Source organism: Oryctolagus cuniculus, chromosome 15, assembly GCF_051225735.1.
Source record: "Oryctolagus cuniculus isolate XC-2025 breed Fujian yellow rabbit chromosome 15, ASM5122573v1, whole genome shotgun sequence".
Taxonomy (NCBI): Eukaryota; Metazoa; Chordata; class Mammalia; order Lagomorpha; family Leporidae; genus Oryctolagus; species Oryctolagus cuniculus.
The window spans coordinates 44,469,551-44,490,504 of NC_142881.1; the positions used below are offsets into that span (position 1 = coordinate 44,469,551).

The window sequence follows — 20,954 nt, forward strand, 5'->3', positions numbered from 1 at the left end:
ATTAGCTTAATTTTGAACCCTTAAATATGATTAGGTTCAAAGACAAAGTTGAAAGGCATGAATTGCAATGTAGTGTTTTGATCCCATTTCCAATTAATCCACTGAAAGTAAATGAACAAAACAAATACTAGGTTGATCCTTTAACTCTTCTGTTCTATGGTCCTTTCTTTTTGTTATTTCAGAATATTTAAATGAGATTTGAAAGAGTCTTAGCAGAATTCTGTCAAGGTTCATTCTCATTGAATCATAAACTTGCTCATTGTGTGGTTTCAAAATGACAAATTGTGTGACCCAGCAGCGTTCCTGGATCGTAGGGAGAGACATTTTCAGAAGGAAGTGTTGAAGCCTACGGGCCACCAGCATTCCGGTCTGCCTGGTTGGTATCCCCTACTAGGAAGACAGTGAGACTTGAAGAGTGGGAAAAGAATTCAGGTTTTAGGAGAGAATTTTTTTATGAAACATGGCATTCATCCCAGAAAGTCTTAGCTTGGCTGGAGTGAATTTTGATGTGCTGTGTTTCTGGCGATCATAGGTAATGTACAGGTGCTGTTTCTATCAGTTCAACACAGCTTCTGCTCTACCCGGAGAAAAAAGGGGCCGTTCACATGGACTAAATGTGCTGAGGCTTCTTCCTAAACAGTAGTGATGTGCGCGGGGTGTTTTCTGCTAGGTTAACCAGCAGGCCCAATGCTCACTCAATTGTCTATTAAGGAAGAGGACTTTCCTTTGTTTGCTCCTAACAGAGAGGCTGCCTGCTGTGTTTTTCTCAGACTGAGTAGGGTCTTTGGTCAACCTTTGATCTTTGCTCATGGAGGGGCAGCCATTAGGGTAAATCTCTTTTATTTGCTATCCTAGTATTTTTATAGAAATTTTTTTTGTTTTGGTTTTATTGGGATTTTGTTTTAAAGAGAGATTTATTTCATTCGAAAGGCAGAGAGAGAGAGGGAGGGAGAGAGAACTCCATCAGGGTCTCCCACATGGGTGGCAGGGGTCCAAGTACTTGGGCCATCTTCCACTGCTTTCCCAGGCACAGTTGCAGGGAGCAAGATCAGAAGTGTTTCAGCTGGCATTTAAAACCCCCACTCCTGTATGGGATGCCAGCACTGCAGGCAGCGGCTGAACCCCACCTTAGGATTTATTTTAAGCAGAACTTCTCATACTTCCATTTGTTTGTGGATCCCTGGGGAATCCTATTAAAATGCAGATTCTAATTCAGCAGGTCTGGGGTGGGGCCCTGGATTCAGCTCCATAACAGGCTCCTAGGTGATAGTGCTCCTGGTGGTCCAAAAACCACACTGTGAATGGCAAAAGGCTAAAGCCTGTTTGGTGTCCTTGACAGTTTGTCACAGCTGGGAGTGGGGGAGGGGATGAGCATGGTGGCAGGCCAGTGTCTTTTCTGCATCATTGTTGTGGACATGGAAGGAGATGACTGTGATAGTCCTGAACCTCAGATGGAATTTCCCAAGGACGTTTTTCTCCATTACCTAAAGATTTCCTGTGAGAGAACTGAAGGTCTATAGAATGTTTTATCTAAGATTATCAATTTCAAACTTCCTTTCAAATGAAATGAGGATTAGGAACCTACCAAAGTACCTGAGTAAATAATTCTGGATTTTAAAGGTTGTTTTAAAGACTTATTTATGTGGAGCCAGGGCTGTGGCATAGCAGGTAAAGCCGCCGCATGCAGTGCCAACATCTCATATGGGCATTGGTTCGAGTCCCCACTGCTCCACTTCCAATCCAGCTCTGCTATGACCTGGGAAAGCAGTACAAGATGGCCCAAGTCCTTGGGCCCCTGCACCCATGTGGGAGACCCGGAAGAGACTCCTGGCTCCTGGCTTGGGATCGGCGCAACTTTGGCCATTGCGGCCATTTGGATAGTGAACCAGCAGATAGAATTCCTCTCTGTCTCTCTCTGCCTCTCCTTCTCTCTCTGTGTGTAACTCTGACTTTTAAATAAATAAATAAATCTTAAAAAAAAACCACATTTATTTATGTGAAAATCAGTTACAGAGAGAGGAAAAGTCAGATATTTCCATCTGTTGGTTCACTCTCTAGATGGCCACAACAACCAAGGCTGGGCCAGGCCAAAGCCAGAAGCCAGGAGCTTTAGCTGGGTCTCCTTCATGGGTGGTAGAGGCCTGAACATTTGGGCCATTTTCTCCTGTTTTTCCTGGGTCACTAGCAGGGAGTTGAATACAAAGTGGAACAGCCAGGACACCAACTGGCACTCATAGGGAATGTCAGTGTCCCAGGTGGAAGCTTTACCCATTATGCCATAGTGCCGGCCCCAAGGTTTTTTTTTGGCTTTTTTTTTTTTTTTTCTTTTTTTTTTTTAAGATTTATTTATTGGGGCCAGTGCCGTGGCTCACTTGGTTAATCCGCTGCCAGTGGTGCCGGCATCCCATATGGCCACTGGGTTCTAGTCCTGGTTGCTCCTCTACCAGTCCAGCTCTCTGCTGTGGCCCAGGAAAGCAGTGGAGGATGGCCCAAGTCCTTGGGTGCCTGCACCTGCATGGGAGACCAGGAAGAAGCACCTGGCTCCTGGCTTAGGATCAGCTCAGCGTGCTGGCTGTAGCTGCCATTTAGGGGCTGAACCAATGGAAGGAAGACCTTTCTCTCTGTCTCTCTCTCTCACTGTCTAACTCTGGCTGTCAAAAAATAAAAATAAAAAAAAGATTTATTTATTTATTTGAAAGACAGGGGGTGAGGGGAGAGAGAGAGAGAGACTGAGAGAGAGACTGTCTTCTATCAGCTAGTTCACTCCTCATATGGCTACAATGGAGAGGGCTGAGCCAAGCCAAAGCCAGGAGCTTCTTCTGGTCTACCACATGGGTGGCAGGGGCCTAACCACATGGGCTATCTTATGCTGCTTTCACAGATGCACTAGCAGGGAGCTGGATCCGAAGTGGAGCAGTCAGGACTTGAACTGGCACCCACATGGGATGCTGGAGCTGCAGGAAGTGGCTTAACTGGATATGTCACAGGGCTGGCCCCAGCCCCAAGATTTCTAATGTATATTTTATTTTGTTTTGTTTTGTCTTTTAAATATTTATTTATTTATTTGAAAGTCAGAGTTACACAGAGAGAGGAGAGGCAGAGAGAGAGAGAGAGAGAGGTCTTCCATCCGATGGTTTACTCCCCAATTGGCCGCAACGGCCAGAGCTGAGCCAATCCGAAGCCAGGAGCCAGGAGTCTCCCACATGGGTGCAGGGGCCCAAGGACTTGGGCCATCTTCTACTGATTTCCCAGGCCACCGCAGAGAGCTGGATCGGAAATGGAGCAGCCAGGACTAGAACCGGCACCCATATGGGATTCTGGCACTTCAAGCCAGGGCGTTAACCTGCTGTACCACAGCGCGGGCCCCTGTATATTTTAAATTACTCTGCTCCAGAAAATGTAACAATGATCCACTTAGCCACTCACTTTTATAAAAAACTTTTCAAAGTATTCAATATAGTTTTCATAGAAATAATTTTATTTTTGCACTTATTATACATACTCATATACTCTCCATGTGATCTATTTGTGCTTATATAATTACCTAAATGTGTATCTGTGTATTATACTCATAAGTATAATAAGTGTAAATTTGTTCAAAGAACAAAGTTGACATGACAAATATAACATGAACACAAGAAAGAATAATCTATCGTGACAAGCATCAGTTTGCCGTGAGCATAAACAGTCAAGATGCTTTGTAGAAGCTGTAGAGAATATGGATCCATCACATGAAGTGGTGCTCAGAGAGAGAACCACGCTTAAAAAAATTGTTTATTTGAAAAGTAGTGTTACAGAGAGGTCATCCATCATCTGGTTCACTCCTCAAATGTCTGCAGTGGCTGGAGCTGGGATGATCCAATGCCAAGAACCAGGAGCTTCTTCCAGGTCTCCCACATGGGTGCAGGGGCCCAAGCACTCAGACCATCTTCTGCTTTCCCAGGCCGTAGCAGAGAGTTGGATTGGAAGTAGAGCAGCTGGGACTCGAACCAGCACCAATATGGGATGCCATCTCTGTAGGCGGTGGTTTTACCTGCTGTGCCACAGCACCAACCCCAAGAGAACCAACCGCTCTTGACAACAAAAAAGAGAGCAAGGAGAAGAAAGAGCAACAAGAGACCATTTAAACATAAGCTTTGTCCCTGATTTCATAGGAAAGTAATCTCCAGGTTAACACAAGGTAACTTAAGATTGGGTACAGAGAAGCGACTAGCCAAAGGCTTGCTGAAGAATGGGTCCTGTGCAGATACAGAGAAGAACATGAGTTGTCAGACCCAAGGTAGTGTAGCTGTGCCCATCGTAGTTGCTGCAATAAGGGCAGCACTCAGTGGTGGGATGTGATATTGGGATAGTGAAGAATAAAGGTACAGGCAGCTTTATAGTGCCTGGTAAGGATTTTGCATTTTATTCTCAGAGTAGAGGAAGCCATAAAGGTTTTGAACATTTATTTTATTTTATTTGAGTGAAAAGCAGACAGAGATCTGCCTTCTACTAGTTCACTTTTGAAATACCTACAATAGCCCGAGCTGGGCCAAGCCAAAGCCAGGAGCTTGAGGGCTGATGTTGTGGTACAGGGGTCTTAAGCTACTGCTTGGGAAGCCCACATCCTGTATCAGAGTGAGCATTCAAATCCTACTGCTCCACTTCCCATCCAGCTTCTGGCTAGTGTGCCTGGGTCTGCCAAGGGTGATGGTCCAACTCGGGTACCTGCCACCTCTCTGGGAGACCCAGATTAAGTTCCTGGTCCCTGGTTCCGCCTGGCCTAGCCTGGGCAGTACCAAGTATCTGAGAAGTGAACCAGTGATGGAAGATCTCCTCCCTGTTCCCCTACCCCTTCACTCTCTGTCACTCTGCTTTGCATTTCAAAAAATACATATTTTTTTGAAAAGATACAAAACAAAGCCAGAAGCCTGGAATTCAGTCCATGTCTCCCCATGGGTGGCAGGGCCCCATCATCACCTGATGCCTCCCAGAGTACACACAGGACACACATTAGCAGGAATGCTGGGATCAGAAGTGAAGCCAGGACATGAACCCATGCACTCCCATCATTACTCCAGTATGGGATGCAGGTGTCTTTTTTTTTTTTTTTTTAATTCTTTTGTTTTACTTGAAAGACAGTTACAAAGACAGAGACAGAGATGCTGCCTCCCCAGGCACATTAGCAAGGAGCCGGATTCAGAAGGAGCAGCTAGGACTCAAACAGGCGCTCCTATTGGATGAGGGCACTGCAGGTGGCGGCTGCGACGCTGGCTCCAGTGCCTGCACCTGCGTCATGCCTTTTCATATGCTCTGGGTTTTGTTTCTTTCTTTTTTTTTGTATTGTTTTGTAGAAATCAGTTACTCAACAAGCTTTTCTATTTTACATTTGTCAAATTAGACTCTAATAAATGCAATTGAATCTAACAGTTAGGTTTTTAGTCCGAGTAAAAGGAAAATACCGCAGAGACTGGCAAGTACCTGTGTGAATCAAACCTAGTCTATCACTATGGGGAAATACTGAGCCTGTGCTCAAATTAGAGGATAGATGCCCCATCTGAAGACACTCAAATTCAAAAACATTTTTAAAAATTTATTTATTTGAAAATTAAGAGTTAACAAAGAGAGAGATAGACCGGTCTTCCATATGTTGTTTTACTCCCCAGATGACTGCAGTATCCAGGGTTAGGCCATACTGAAGCCAGGAGCCAGAAGCTCCTTCTGGATCTCCCATGTAGGAGGCAGGGTTCCAAAGACTTGGGCCATCTTCTGCTTTTCCCAGGTGCATTCATAGGGAATTAGATCCAAAGTGAAGCAACCAGGATATTAATAGGCACTAGCATTGCAGGTGGTAGCTTTACCCACTATGCCACAACACCAACACCCAAAATCAAAATTTTTGAGAAAATTGGGCTGGTCAAACAAAATATGTATCTGCAGGCTCAGATGGCCCACAGACCACCTTAGCCAAAGACACGTAAAACCTCTAGAAGACACAATGTGGATAAACTTTAGAGTGATTCTAGAGGTTTTAATGATGCAGTCTCTTACTTAAAATACCTTTTTTCCCTCTGATTATTGCTTGAGATATGTTAAAAGATTAAGTCATTTTGGATATGGGCTTCAATAAAGATGGGAAATATATTCTATTAACAGGCAATACTGTCTTGGAGCCAGATATATGTTTGGCAATGTTTTCAGTCCTGAGTTATGTTGATACATTGATATAAAATATGAAAAAGGTAATATCTGTTATACAGAGGATGATGCTATGAATAGTAATGTACAAGGAAAGCCCTACCTAAGCTTTCTCGACTATACTATTTTTAATGTGTTATACATTTTGAATATTAAGATACAGGAATTCAGGGACTAAATTATAGCAAATATGTCTTTTTCTGAGAAAGAGTAATTTGAAGTCCTTATATTAATATCTAAGGAAAAATACCTAATTGGATTCCTAACTTGGTACAGGTCATTTCAGTCACCCCAGGCAAGAAGTGGAGGTAGTTGTGTAATCAGAAGTTGATAGGACTTAAGTAGAAGACTTTTGCAGAATTATTAAAGAATATGTTTAATATAACAGGACAGAATTTTGATTAAAACAGCTAATGAAATAAAAGAAACAAATTAATGTGAAAGAAACTGTTGAGTTCATTGAATGATGCCAAAGAGATGATCTGTTTTACTTGTATGAGAACAAGTAAGTAATCAAGCAGTTAGAATTTTTCAAATGATCAGCGTTTGTGTCATGTGAGATCCATTCAGATGTCTGCAGATATTATTCACTTGAATCATCCAACCTTAACTATGGTTGAGAACATTGTGCATTTTGTTTTAATTTCTTGATAATTACTTACCAAGCTTTGAGACTAAATCAACTCCTGTTTATAAAGTAACCATTTTAATATTTGGCTATTTGTACAGTATTTTTAAGCACTTTTGACAGTGCTACTCTAAATGTCACTTTGACATGATACATGACCTCTAATGAAATATGGTACATATTGTACTAAAAATAATCAAGAAGACGCATGATAGTTAATAACTTATGAGAAAGGTAATTTATAATATGACCATTTATGAAAGTGAATTTTCAATCAAAGCCTTTTGTTTTATGGTACATAAAGCAAATAAAAATATTAAAAGGTCTGGTTCTACTAAGATCTAAAATAAGTACAAGTATATCCATATATAATATGTAAGTATATTATATAACATCATATAATCTCCATGTGGTATCTATTAGCATTTTACTTATGAAGTTTTAATGTGTTAATACTTTCCTTGAAATGAATTAGTCCTTGACTGTCATTTTTGATTACAAACTGATGAGAAAAGGAAGCTCCAACCAGAAAAGTCTGTCTAGAGATTAGCCGATGATGTGAACACAGTGAGAGCCTGGTGTTCTTTTGTGAGAAGACTGTGAGATATAACTGATAATTCGGCTTCTCTGTCACAGTAGGTTGTTGCACGTAATTATCCTTAGACCGGATCGGACCTAAAAGGCCTGACACACCATAGGAAATGAGGTTCTGTGTGCTATAGTTAATGTTCCGTTCACAACATGGAAAAGCAAGAAGCTTTGCAAGCTGTGATATTTACGTTTTTTTTCTTGTTCTTAAAAATGCTTTTCCACCATTGGAATTCAGAAAAGCATAGTTAGAAAGTCAGACACAATCTCACTTAGATTAGCTAGTTTTGCCCGAGACTCACATTGACTTATATAAAATACTTCAAAATAAGAAACCCTGAGAAATCGGGGGCTGCTGTTGCCCAGCAGGTAAAGCTGCCGCCTGCAGTGCCAGCATTCCAAAGGGGCGCCAGTTCGAGTTCCAGCTGCTCCACTTCTGATCCAGCTCCCTGCTAATGTGCCTGGGAAAAGCAGTGTTAAGAAGGCCCAAATGCTTGGAGCCCCAAATGAAGTTGCTAGCTTCCAGCTTTGGCTTGGTCCAGTGCTGGCCACTGTGGCCATCTAGGATATGAACCAGCAAATGGAAGATCTCTATTAACTCAAAATAAACTAAACATTAAAAAAAAAAATCCTAAGAAATCAGCAGAACACATTTTGGTATTGTTAGCAATGTATGAGGGAAATGGCTAACACACAGGCAATGATTAAAGCCGGACATCTTATATTCTGAATATGTACCATCAAAGAGGACAAGCCCTAAAAAAGCATTTATAAATCTGTGTTTTACTTCACCATCATTATTAAGAATGAATTTGTGATTTCATTAAACTTATCCACACTAAGGGACAGGTTTTTAACTTAGGCATACACATGTAAAAGGTTCTTACAGAAATATACTGCTTGAAGTATTCCTTGCTATAAAATGGAATAAGGCCTTAATAAGGCTATATACTTTTATCAACACTGGGATATTTGGGGACTGTGCTTGATTTAGCAGTTAAGATGTCACTTCTGACAACATCTTGTATCCGTGTTCCTGGGTTCAAATCCCAGCTGCACTCCTGACTCTAGGTTCCTGCTAATTCACACTTGGGAAGGAAGCAGGTGCTGATTCAAGTACTTGGGCCCCAAGCCTGGCTTAGCTCCAGCAGTTGTGGGCATTTGGGAAGTGAATCAGCAAATCGAAGTGTCTCTCTGCCTTCAAATAAATAAAAATCTAGAAATATTAGGACATTTGAGACAGTAAACTGGAAGTGAGGAGAAACTATTTAGTTTTTCAGAGTAAAGATAGTGCTTTCATCATTTATTTCTAATTTTCTAATACAAGTAATTGTTAGGGCTCATTTTTTTCTGTTGCATTTAAATCCTTTTAGGGAAAGCTTATGTGTGCTCTTCATGCAATTTTTTCCTCGAAGACTGTTTTGTCCTTTCTTCTCTACCCTACAGTGAATGACAGACAGTTGCTGTGTTTGTGTCCTATTAGAAGTGAGAGTGGTTGCCAGAGGGTAAAAGCAAGCACAGTGCATTGTAATGTAACAAAAGCTGGGTAATGAAGGTATCTGTGAGGTGGCCTGGAGCAGTTTCCTGTGGGGAATATGAACAAAAGCCTACTATCTGAGTGTCCTGAGGACACTGCTGATACCAGTCATTCAATAGTACCTCTTGGTTATTTCAGTTGTGGAACTACAGATAATGGATCTAAGAAAGGGATTTCTGTCCAATCCTGAAAAATGATCTAAGGGATTTTCATCCATTTCCACAATATCATTAGTTTTGCCTAAAACAAAAACACAGGGGCCGGTGTTGTGGTGCAGGTTAAACCACCACTTGCAACTCTGGTTTAAGTCCCTGCTGCTCTACTTCCAATTTAGCTCCCTGATAATGTGCTAGGGGAGGCCACCCAAGTGCAGCTGGAGGAAGGAGGATGGGGGTTCCAGGTTCCTGGCTTCAGCCTGGCCTAGCTTTGGTCGTTGTGGCCATTTGGAGATTGAACCAGAGGATGGAAGTTCTGTTTCTCCCTCTCTAACTTTGCCTTTCAAATTAATCTTAAAAAAAAAAAAAAATCACTTCCCATATGTATCTCAAGAATGATGACTTATGAATAATGTAGTCATTAAAAATAAATCAGTACTGGGGCCAGCACTGTAGCACAGTACGTTAATCTTCTGCCTGCAGTGCCAGCATCCTATATGGCGCCGGTTCTTGTCCCAGCTGCTCCTCTTCTAATCCAGCTCTGTTATGGCCTGGGAAAGCAGTGGAAGATGGCCCAAGCCCTTGGGCCCCTGCACCCACATGGGAGACCTGGAAGAAGCTCCTGGCTTCAGAGCGGCCCAGCTCCAGCTGTTGTAGGCATTTGGAGAGTGAACCAGGGGCTGTTAGAGCTTTCTCTCTGTCCTTCTCACTGTCTTAATTCTACCTCTTAAATAAATAAAATCTTTTAAAAAATTGAAAAATCAGTACTAATGTCACCCATAATTCCGTTTTTTAAAATTCAGCCTGCACAACAACCAGATTTAACTAGAACAAAGAGCATTAACGTTTAGGAGTTTTAACAACTGAAGTCCTTTAATGGAAACTTTAGGATAAAGCAACTAGAATTAAGATAAAGCATCTAGTAATGAAGCCAACCCTGTAAATAAAAATTAACCAGAACCGTCATACACATAAAGGAGAGTTATCCTCTGCAGTAAGGGGGAGCATACAGAAACCATGGGCAAGTTAACAGTACAAACAACAAAACAGGGAATGGCACACAACGACACAGAGATGAAAAGAATCCAATTACCCACTTATTTACCAATGTAAATACCTTGCAGAGGGGAAATATCTTTTAATATCTTAGCTCTTGTGTTAATATTTTCCCTCTTGAAGTAGATATTGGTTTTTCTTTTGCAGAGAAAGATCACCTGGTTATTTGGGAGTTTATGCTTCTGTTAATTACTACTTGCTCTGTGATACAGATTGTTTATGCATCCATATCCTCCAGGCTTAAAATTAAATTGGGTAGTCGTAAAGGAAATGGGATAGGCCCCACCTTTCTATGCAGTTTTAAATGTCTCAGGTATGTTTATTGAGACTGAATTACTTATTACTTGCTTGTAAAATGTAAATGAGTGTAAGTCAACTGGGCCGGTGCTTCAATTATTTGTAAGATGTTAAGTAAGAGAAAAGTGGACTGTGAAATAAGAGCACCAAAAGGCATGTTAAAGTTTGTAGAGACCAAGATTTTTAACTCCTGATTTTGGTTAACTGAATGCATACCATCTGTGAATGGAAGCTAGTTACCAGGAAAGTTTTACTGAATTAAGCCTTCCATTCTTTATGAAAAACCCAAAGCTGTGTAGTAATTCACCCAGATCATTTAGGCCTCATCATTTATTTTGGGGAAGAATGTCAGAGAACTACTCAGTCAGATTTAGGGCTTACAGATTGAGAAATAGGAAGGTGCCAGGAAAGTACTGGGTCTCATCAGAGCCAACTTAAGTAATTTGGTTGATCCTAGAACTGTCTCAGCAAAACCATCACACTTGCAGCCAAACCAGAATCTTGCTGGTTTCTTAAGGATGGGTTCAATGAAGCAACATCAAACCAGATGCAATCCTTGATATTTTTTGAGGCAAACAGTTCCAACAACACAAGTTTCAACTTAATCTGTTGGCTCTAACATTTTAAAACAATTCCAAAACAACTTACGTAATACTTAACCTAATACAGTGTTCTAGTGCCTCCAAAGTAAGGTTTTGTAGTCTAAATAGCTTACCAAAAATTCTAATTTGGAAATAAATTTCTTTGATACACAACCAAAAATCTTAAACTATCTGAATACATTACCATTTTAACAAGTCACCTTTTAGTCCTTAGATGCAGTTTTCACAGTTTTAACTCAGTATTTCAAAAATGCATTTAACATATTGTACACACATCGATATTGCCGCATATTTTTATGTGGTATAATAATCATATTCGGAGTTACTTTTGGATATTTACAGTGACTTAAAGTGAACAGACCCAACCCATCCCTTCCCCTACCCTCAATTAAAAACAAAAACAGAAATAAAGACAAGAAGAAATAAGGTTGTAGAAGGGCAACTGTAATCATTAAAGTGTGGGAATACACAAGTCAGCTTTTTTTAACCATTCTCCATGCTAGGAATAAACTGAAAATAAACTATAAGCCACTCATTTTCTAAACCCTTTCAGGAAGCTCCAGTGGATTTCTGGATTTGCTCCTTTAAAATCAGAATACTCTGCCTTTGCTCAGGAGGTAGCATGGCAATCTGATCTGCAGTTAGCTGAAGAACCTGCATAATCAAAGCTGCCTTTTCTTGGTCCTGTGGAGTTACCTGGCTCTGCCCAGGACTAAAACTGCTAGGCTGGCTTCCACCTTGCTTACCTGCCCCCTGCATACCTGCTCCTTGGATGCCCACTCCTTGCATGCCTGCCCCCTGCATTCCTCCTCCTTGCATGCCCGCTCCCTGCACGCCCGCCCCCTGCATGCCACCTCCAGGATTCCCCACACTGGAAATGCTTGGGACCTGTCTGGGTCCCTGAGGGCCAGCTGCCCCTATGTTAATGGGCCCAGGGCCTGGCATTCCACCGGTCATATGGCCTCGCGAACTGGGGACGGGGCCCCTCATCTCCAGTCCTCTTGTATCCATGCCTCTGGCTTCCATTGCACAAGTCTCCATGCCTCTTCTCTCCATCACTCGTGACTCTAAGACATCAGTTTCCATGGCTCGAGTCTCCATCACTCGAGAATCTCTACTAACTCTACCGTCCATAGGTAAACCCCTTTGATCCAACATGGGTCCTCTGGGTTCTCCAATTAGCATTCTGGGGTCTCCTAACGGCCCTCCCCTCATCTCATGTGAGGAAGGGCCGCGGCCATCATGACCAGAGGGATGGTGCATGGGGGGACCCTGATGGGGTGGGCCCAGGTAACCTCGAGGCTCCACTTCTCCAGTGACTGAAAGCAAAGTCCCTCCACGTGGGTCATTTGGAGCATCTCCCAGCAGTCCACGGGGAGGCAGGCCGCCGGCAGTCATGGGTCCACGCGGCATAGGAGCTCTGGGATCTGACATCTGCACTTGTCCCCGCTCTAAAGGCACTGGGCCAACCCCTGGCATTCCGACTTGGGGTTGCATTGCTCCTCCGGGAGCTAAGGCGCCAGGGCCAGGGCCGGGGACTGCCGCTGGTATGGGTCCGGGAGCTGGAATTCCACCTTGGATGGGAGTCTGCATCAGAGGAGGAATGTCTTTGACTGGTCTTCTAGCCAAATGCTGAGGCTGAGGGGCTGGAGGATTCTGCTGATTCAGCAGAACATTCGGTGCTGGGCAGAGCCCAGGGGCAGGGCCAGGGCCCGGCACGGGGCCCGGCACAGGGCCAGCGACGGGCTGAGATTTGCCTGGGATCAGCGGTGTGACGTGTATTTTCCGATGCAGAATTTTCAGAGCAATCTCTGGATCCATGATTCTCATCACCACTTGCGCCTGCAGCAGCGCGTAAGCCAGCTGCGGGTTTTGAAGTAGCATGTTGCGCGCTTCCTGGTGACTGTTTTGCACACAGAGCTTCATCTGCTTCATCAGCTCAAACATCTGCTCCGGGGGGAGACTGGCGACCGCTCTGGTAATCGATTCAGGGGCATCTTCTGGATCGATGGGGTCCCCATAGGGTGAGTCAATGATGGGTGCTGCAGGCCCCAGGCTCTTTAACTCCTCCTTATTCTTCTCACTGGCAGCATTGTCCACCCGAAGCGCTCGCCCACTGAACTCCCGCCCATTGAGGTTCCGCATGGCACTAAGCGCGGTCTCCTGGTCTTGGTACTCACAGAAGCCATAACCCTTAGGTTTTCCCGTCTCTCTGTCGTACACCAGCCGGAAACTGACCACCGAACCGACCTCGGAGAAAATGTCCTTTAACTGCTCCTCAGTCGCCTCATACGGAATGTTCCCCACGAACACGGAACGCAGTGATCGATCCATGGCCGGGTCTCTCACCGCTAAACTCGACATGATTCCGGCCGTGCTCACGGCAGACGGCGGATTCTTGCAGGAGTCGTCCTTTGGCGACCCACACTTCCGCTGAGCAACGGAAGCTGCTCTTACGAATCCGGGCGGAAACCTGGTTGAGCCTTTCCAATGGTTCCGCTTCTCCGCGGAACCTCTTGCACGGTGTCCCACTAAGTCGTTTACGTAACGCTTCCCGCCCCCGACCCTTCCTGGTGATCTCAGCTCTGCTGCCGACGCGCAGGAGGCCTTCCCCACCCTGCGTACTAAACTTAACGCCCCGCCGCCGCCGGCTGGACGGCACAGGCGTCGCCAGGGTAACCGGGAGCGTCGGCCTCCTTTGACGTCACGTTTTGCTCCCGTTCCTCGGCGGGAAACCGCCAACCGAAAGCTGAGTTCAGTCGGCGTGTGTTTCGTTCCGACGCGTGTCTTCTCAGATAACCGTTTCTCTTTCGTATATTTAAAATCACATTCCTGAGGCGGATGAGTAGCCCATGTCAAAGTAGATTTGAGATTTGCCCTTTAAAATACAAAAAGCTCCTGTTTTTAAAAAAATTTTTTTTGGACATAAATGGCCTAGAAGTATAAACTGAAGCGTGGGCCAGCTGCATCCCCACCCCCATCCTGCTTCTTCGTGTAACCGCTGTTCATAGATCAATGTCCCCATCCTGCGAGATTTTTCTTTTATTTTTTTTCTGTATGTGCAGGCAGTATTAGTGACTAATAGAAGTCTATGATTGTAAAATGTGGATTAATTAACCAGTTCTTATATTGTGGGCATGTCAGTTGGTTCTGATTTTTATTCCTAACGTTTGAAATTAGTCCACCGGCTCTAGCGTCAAGGAAAAATCAAATTGTAGTTGATTATCTTTTCCTGTTAGTTTTGCAGGCAGAAATGGAAGCTCGTTGAGTGTGTGTCTCTTCTCTCCACCCCAGCCCCATGTGGGGATGGTGCTGAAACACACAAAAGGCAGTGCCCAAAAAATGCCCAAGGCAAACTAGCCAGTAAAAGGCAAAGCCAGAATTATGAGGAGTATATATTTTTTTAGAGATTTATGTATTTATTTGAAAGACAAAGTGAGAAGAGAGACACAGAAAATTTTCCATACACTGGTTCATTGCCCGAATGGCTACAAAAGCCTGAACTGGGCCAGGCAGAAGGCAGGAGTCAAGAACTCCATGTGGGTCTCATACATGAGTGGAAAGGGCCTAAGCACTTGGCTCATCTGCTGCTGCTTTCCCAGGCCCCTTACCGGGGGAGCTGGATCAGAAGGGTAGCAGCCAGGACTTAACACAGCTCTCTGATTCAGTTTGCCAGTGTCACAAATATTGGCTTAACCTACTGTGCCACAACTGGCCCCTCTAATATGCCTTTTGAGGAAATTATGAAACTTTAAGCTTCGGTAAAAAATTGTGTTACGTGTCTTGAGTAGTCTAGTGAATAGATTTGGAAAAAGCATGATGGTTTAGCTGCAAATAAAACAAAATATCCATTTAGTAATTCTTTAAAACAGTCTGGGGCATAGCTACGCACACAAGACACCTGACAGCTTATATCTGCAAGTGATAAGATGTATTTCTGTCACCTGATAAAATTGTCAAACAAGTAGAATAGCTGCCTGTTCCACTGTTAAGGTCTCCTACCTCCAAACCCCCGTTCTTTTATCAGTGGTAAGGGTGGTGGTGTTGTGTCAGAAAACTAAAAAGTTCATTCGTTTCTGTTACGTGCCATCCCTTTACAAAGAAAAGTCAAGCCTTTTTAAACTTTTTTTTTTAAAGATTGATTGATTTGCAAAGCAGAGTGTAGGAGAAGGAAGGAGAGGCAGAGAGCAACAGAGCTTTCATCCCCTGCTTCGCTCTAAATGCTTGCAACATCCAGAGCTGGCTCAGGCCAAAGCTGGGAACTAGGAACTCCATCCGGATTTCCCATCATATGCTGCCTCCCAGACACGTTAACGGGGATCTGGATTGGAAGTGGGGGAGCTGGAACTCAAATGGGACATTCTGATATGAGATATGGCCTCCTCAGAGGCAGCTTAACCCACCCCCTTATTTCTTTTTCAAACAAAGACAACTTCGACGTAGAGTATGTCTATAAATTTTCATCATCATGAGGGTGGTAATATGCTATCAGAATGAATTACAAAGTTCATAGAGGGCTTCGGAGCTTATCTGACTACAACTGACGGTACATAATCCAGTAGACTCCACACCTGAACCCACAATTTGTTAAGTCCGATTCCCACTTAGTAGGCCTGGAGAATTTGCATGTTTAACAAATTCTCAGGTGATGCTGATGCTGCTGGTCTGGGAACGTTAAGATTCAGTGGTCCTAGAGAATTTGAAACTGATTTTTCTTCATTTTCATCAGGCCATACTTAATTTAGTACATTTGTTAAAGCATGTTAGGTCTAGGTGGTTAAAAAATCTATTAAGGTTTTCATGCTGATCTAAAAAAATTCATTTGTCTCTTTTACTTACCAGCCCTTTACAAAGAGAAGTCTCGCTGTTTTAAGGATCGGTTTGTTTGAAAAGCAGAGTGGCAGGGAAAGAAGGAGAGGCAGAGGGAGCCAGTGCATGCTGATCCCTTCCTGAAGACACCCTGGGCTCTAAGGATGGATGAACACAGTAGCGGAGGCACTCTGGGAACAAGTAGGGTCAGTAAGAGTTCTAGCATGTTGCAGTTTGATGAAATGGGTATGCTATGAGGTATGCAGAGTGGAAGAGACTGATAAAGTCTAGATCATCAAGGAAGGCCTCCTGATTGAAGTTGGATTTAGGGTTGGGTTATAATCTTGTATAGATAAACAGAAGTTGAAGAGACCAGGCTAGGAGAAAGCAATAGTCAAGACATCAACAGGTAAAGCCGCTGCCTGCATTGCTGGCATCCCATAGGGCACTGGTTCAAGTCCCGGCTGCTATACTTCAAATTCATCTCCCTGCTAATGGCCTGGGAAAGCAGCAGAGGATGGCCTGCACATACTTGGGAGACCCAGAGGAAGGTCCTGGCTTCTGCCTGGCCCAGCACCAGCCATTGCAGCCATTTGGGGGATGAACCGGTAGATGGAAGATGGTCTGTCTCTCCTCCTTTGTCTGTATTTCTGCCTAACATAGAGTTGGTGAGAAGCAGATAAAAGGATTGATTTCTACTGTAGATTATAAGTTTTGAAGTTTAAATTCATAAATCTTCAGAAAGATGACTGTAGAATATAATGACAGAATCTTTTTTTTTAACTTTTATTTAATGAATATAAATTTCCAAAGTACGAATTATGGATTACCATGGCTTCCCCCCCATACCGTCCCTCCCACCCACAACCCTCCCCTTTCCCACTCCCTCTCCCCTTCCATTCACATCGATTCATTTTCGATTATCTTAATATACAGAAGATCAGCTTAGTATACATTAAGTAAGGATTTCAACAGTTTGCTCCCACACAGAAACATAAAGTGAAAAATAATAGATGATTTTTTTTAAATGATGATGAAATCAGATCAGACCTATTGTCATGTTTAATCCCAGTGAGAGTCAAGTTGGGAGTTGATAATTTCTTTTTCTTTTCTTTCTTTTTTTTTTTTTTTTTTTTACAGAGGATCAATTTAGTATGCATTAAGTAAAGATTTCAACAGTTTGCACCCCCATAGAAACACAAAGTGAAATATATTGTTTGAGTACTCGTTATAGCATTAAATCTCAATGTACAGCACATTAAGGACAGAGATCCTACATGAGGAGTAAGTGCACAGTGACTCCTGTTGTTGACTTTACCAATTGACACTCCTGTCTATGGCATCAGTAATCTCCCTATGCTCCAGTCATGAGTTTCCAAGGCTATGGAAGCCCTCTGAGTTCTCCGATTCTTATCTTGTTTAGACAAGGTCATAGTCAAAGTGGAGGTTCTCTCCTCCCTTCAGAGAAAGGTACCTCCTTTGAAGACCTGTTCTTTCCACTGAGATCTCACTCACAGAGATCTTTTGGCAGAGTGTCTTGGCTTTCCATGCCTGAAATACTCTCATGGGCTTTTCAGCCAGATCCGAATGCCTTTAGGGCTGATTCTGAGGCCAGAGTGCTATTTAGGACATCTGCCATTCTATGAGTCTGCTGAGTATCTCACTTCCCATGTTGGATCACTCTCCCCTTTATTTATTCTATCGGTTAGTGTTAGCAGGTACTAGACTTGTTTATGTGCTCCCTTTGACTCTTAGTCCTTTCATTATGATCAATTGTGAACTGAAATTGATCACTTGGACTGGTGAGATGGCATTGGTACATGCCACCTTGATGGGATTAAATTGGAGTCCCCTGGTATGTTTCTAACTCTACCATTTGGGGCAAGTCAGCTTGAGCATGTCCCAAATTATATATCTCTTCCCTCTCTTATTCCTACTCTTATGTTTAACAGGGATCACATTTCAGTTAAATTTCAACACTTAAGAATAACTGTGTATTAATTACAGAATTAAACCAGTCATATTAAGTAGAACAGACAAAAAAACTACTAAGAGGGATAATGTATTAAGTTGTTCATTAACAGTCAGGGCTATGCTGATCAATTCACCGTTTCCCATAGTGTCCATTTCACTTCAGGAGGTTTCCTTTTTGGTGTTCAGTCAGTTGTCACCGATCAGGGAGAACATATGGTATTTGTCCCTTTGGGACTGGCTTATTTCACTCAGCATGATGTGTTCCAGATTCCTCCATTTTGTTGCAAATGACTGGATTTCGTTGTTTCTTACTGCGGTATAGTATTCTAAAGAGTACATATCCCATAATTTCTTTATCCAGTAATGACAGAATCTTAATAATAATATCATCCAATTATTTTCATATATTTTGCAACTAGGCCTTCCTTTCCAATCCCTTATAACTTCTAAAATTTATTTCAAACACACACACACACAGAAGAGAGAGGAAAGAGAGAGAGGGAGAGATAGAAAGAGAGAGAGAGAGAGAGAGAGAATCTATTCACTGGTTCACTTTCCAAATGCCTGCCATAGCTGAGACTGAACTGGGCTAAAACTAGAAGCCTGGAACTCATCCAGGTCTCCCGCATGGGTGTCAGGGCCCCACCTGTTTAAGCCATTGTCTGCTGTCTCGCACATTAACAGGAAGTTGGAATCTGAAACTGACCCAGAGCGCAAACCTAGGCACTCTGACATGGGATGCAGGTATCCTAAGTGGCATCTTAACTCCTATGCCGAATGCCCACTGGTCTTAGAGTTTTCAATCATGGCAGCTGTTCTTCCTACATCTAACGTCCTGTAGTACATGGTTTTATTCTCATTATTTGTTCCAGTCCTTTTGTGTGTTCTCCATTGGTAAATTTTACCACTCAGTCTTCACCATATATGGTCTGTGCTTTTCCACCTCCTGGCTTTGCTGTTCCTTTGTCGGGATACCGCTGTCCCTTTTCTCCTTATTCGCTTGCATCTAAATCTTTTTTTTCCTCTAATATTCACCTCAAAGACTTTCAACTACAATATTTTTTGATGCCTGTTATTTTCTGTCACGTTAGAGGTGTTAATATTTTCCCATTATGACACACACACATATATTAAATATATAGTATAACGGTTAATCTTTTCAACAACCATTCTGAGTTAGGCAGTCATAATATCTCCTTTTTTTTTTTAAGATTTATTTATTTGAAAGTCAGAGTTACACAGAGAGGAGAGGCAGAGAGAGAGGTCTTCCATCCATTGGTTCACTCCCCAATTGGCCACAGTGGCTGGAGCTGTGCCGACCCGAAGCCAGGAGCCAGGAGCTTCTTCCAGGTCTCCCACGTGGGTGCAGGGGCCCAAGGACTTGGGCCATTTTCTACTGCTTTCCCAGGCAATAGCAGAGAGCTGGATCGGAAGAGGAGTAGCCAGGTCTTGAACTGGCGCCCATATGGGATGCCGGTGCTTCATGCCAGGGTGTTAACCTGATGCGCCACCGTGCCGGCCCCCATAATGTCTCATTTCATAGTTAAAGGAACAGAGAGGCAAATAGAAGTTACCTAGTGTGCTTGTGTTAATGGTAGAGCCAGCTTTTGAACTCACACCTTTTGACTCACGAAATTTAGCTTATAAATCATTGTTCTAGTACATAAACGGCCTGAAGATACACAGCTACTCAGTGGCAGAGCTATAGCGTGAAACCAGGTCTCTTGAATTTAAAATTCTTATTTCACAATTAGTCCAGTAATTGTGGGTTATCAGGGCCTGGGGACAGCCTCCTGTGGCCTTTTTCCTGATTGTCTTTGAGTGTAACTAATTGCAATTATGACATGACAGTCAGTGCTATGGTAACAGATGGATGGTGAAGTGTAAAGAATGAAGCAATACAGAAAATGTTTCCTTTTTCATTTTGTAAGGCTATAGTTGGAAAGGTTCAGTTAGATAATTAATGAATGCATTTTTCCATAAAATGAAAGAGCCCAAGCTTCTCAAACCCCAAAGTAGGTTGGTCCATGACACATTTCCCCCCAAATTTTAATGTGTTTAACATAAAACACTGATCAGAACAATAGATAGTAAATTTCATTTACTTACACATGGAAAATTTGCTTTTGTTGACAAAATGAATATTACCTGGATGTGAGGCAGCTGAACATATGCTACTCCATGGGGAGAGGTAGGACAGGCCAGATGCTCTCCTTGGAAAGGATCATGTAGTCTACCACCACCTTTTTTAAAACTAGTAAGGGAGATGAGGCCCAGGGAAAGCAAGAGACTTGACCAGGGTCAGATGCCTGGTTACCGGTCTGCCTTGTAATGGAATCTAGAAATTTAGATTTTCCCATCCAAATCATGCTCTCAGCACTTCTCAGTGCAGTAAAGTGAAGAGGTTAAGATCACAAAATTTGTGTCAGGGATTCTTGGGTTGGCTGCTAGGTCAACAAATAATTGAGTAGCCTTGACAAATGACTCATCCACTCTGTGCTTGCACTTATGCTTATCTTCTATTATTTATTTTATTTGAAAGGGAGAGGGGAGAGCAAGACCAAGACCTCTCATCTGCTGGGTCACTCCACAAATGCCTGCTATGTTCTGGACTGTGCAGGAGGAAGCTAGGAGCCAGGAAGTTAATCCAGGTCCCCCATATGGGTGGCAGAGACCCAACTACATTAATCTTCTTCTGCCACCCAGAGTGTATATTAGCAGGAAGCTAGCTAGCATCAGTAGCAGAATCACACATTTGAATATGGGAAGTAGGCATCCCAAGCAGCATCTTAAGCACTGTGCCAAACCCTCGACCCTCTGCATCTCTGAAATAAGCATGCTACTACATGTATTGGCCTGCTAGGTGAGATGCGTGTTATATTTATTTTATCATTTTGCATACTACATGGCAATTATCTACATTTGTTAATAAAGCAGCATCTTAAGTGGAAAGAGACACATTTTAGTCTAATGTTATTTGGGGTCTGAATCTTCATTTTTATCATTGAAGGATTTTTTAAAAAAATTTATTTATTTATTTGAAAGAGTTGCACAGAGAGAGAAGGAGAGTCAGAGAGAGAGAGAGAGGTCTTCCATCCGCTGGTTTACCCCTTAATTGACCACAACGGCCA

The 20,954-nt window shown here is 42.9% G+C and overlaps 2 protein-coding genes across 4 annotated transcripts in view; one reads left to right on the top strand and one right to left on the bottom strand.

The window, feature by feature from the left end:
- Positions 1-20,954, top strand: part of PRKG1 (protein kinase cGMP-dependent 1) — a 1,368,024-nt gene that overhangs the window by 752,133 nt on the left and 594,937 nt on the right.
- CSTF2T (cleavage stimulation factor subunit 2 tau variant) lies at positions 9,932-13,583 on the bottom strand. The gene has a single exon (XM_002718489.6). It carries the CDS (start codon positions 13,402-13,404, stop codon positions 11,590-11,592), a length of 1,815 nt encoding a protein of 604 aa, XP_002718535.4. The 5' UTR covers positions 13,405-13,583; the 3' UTR covers positions 9,932-11,589.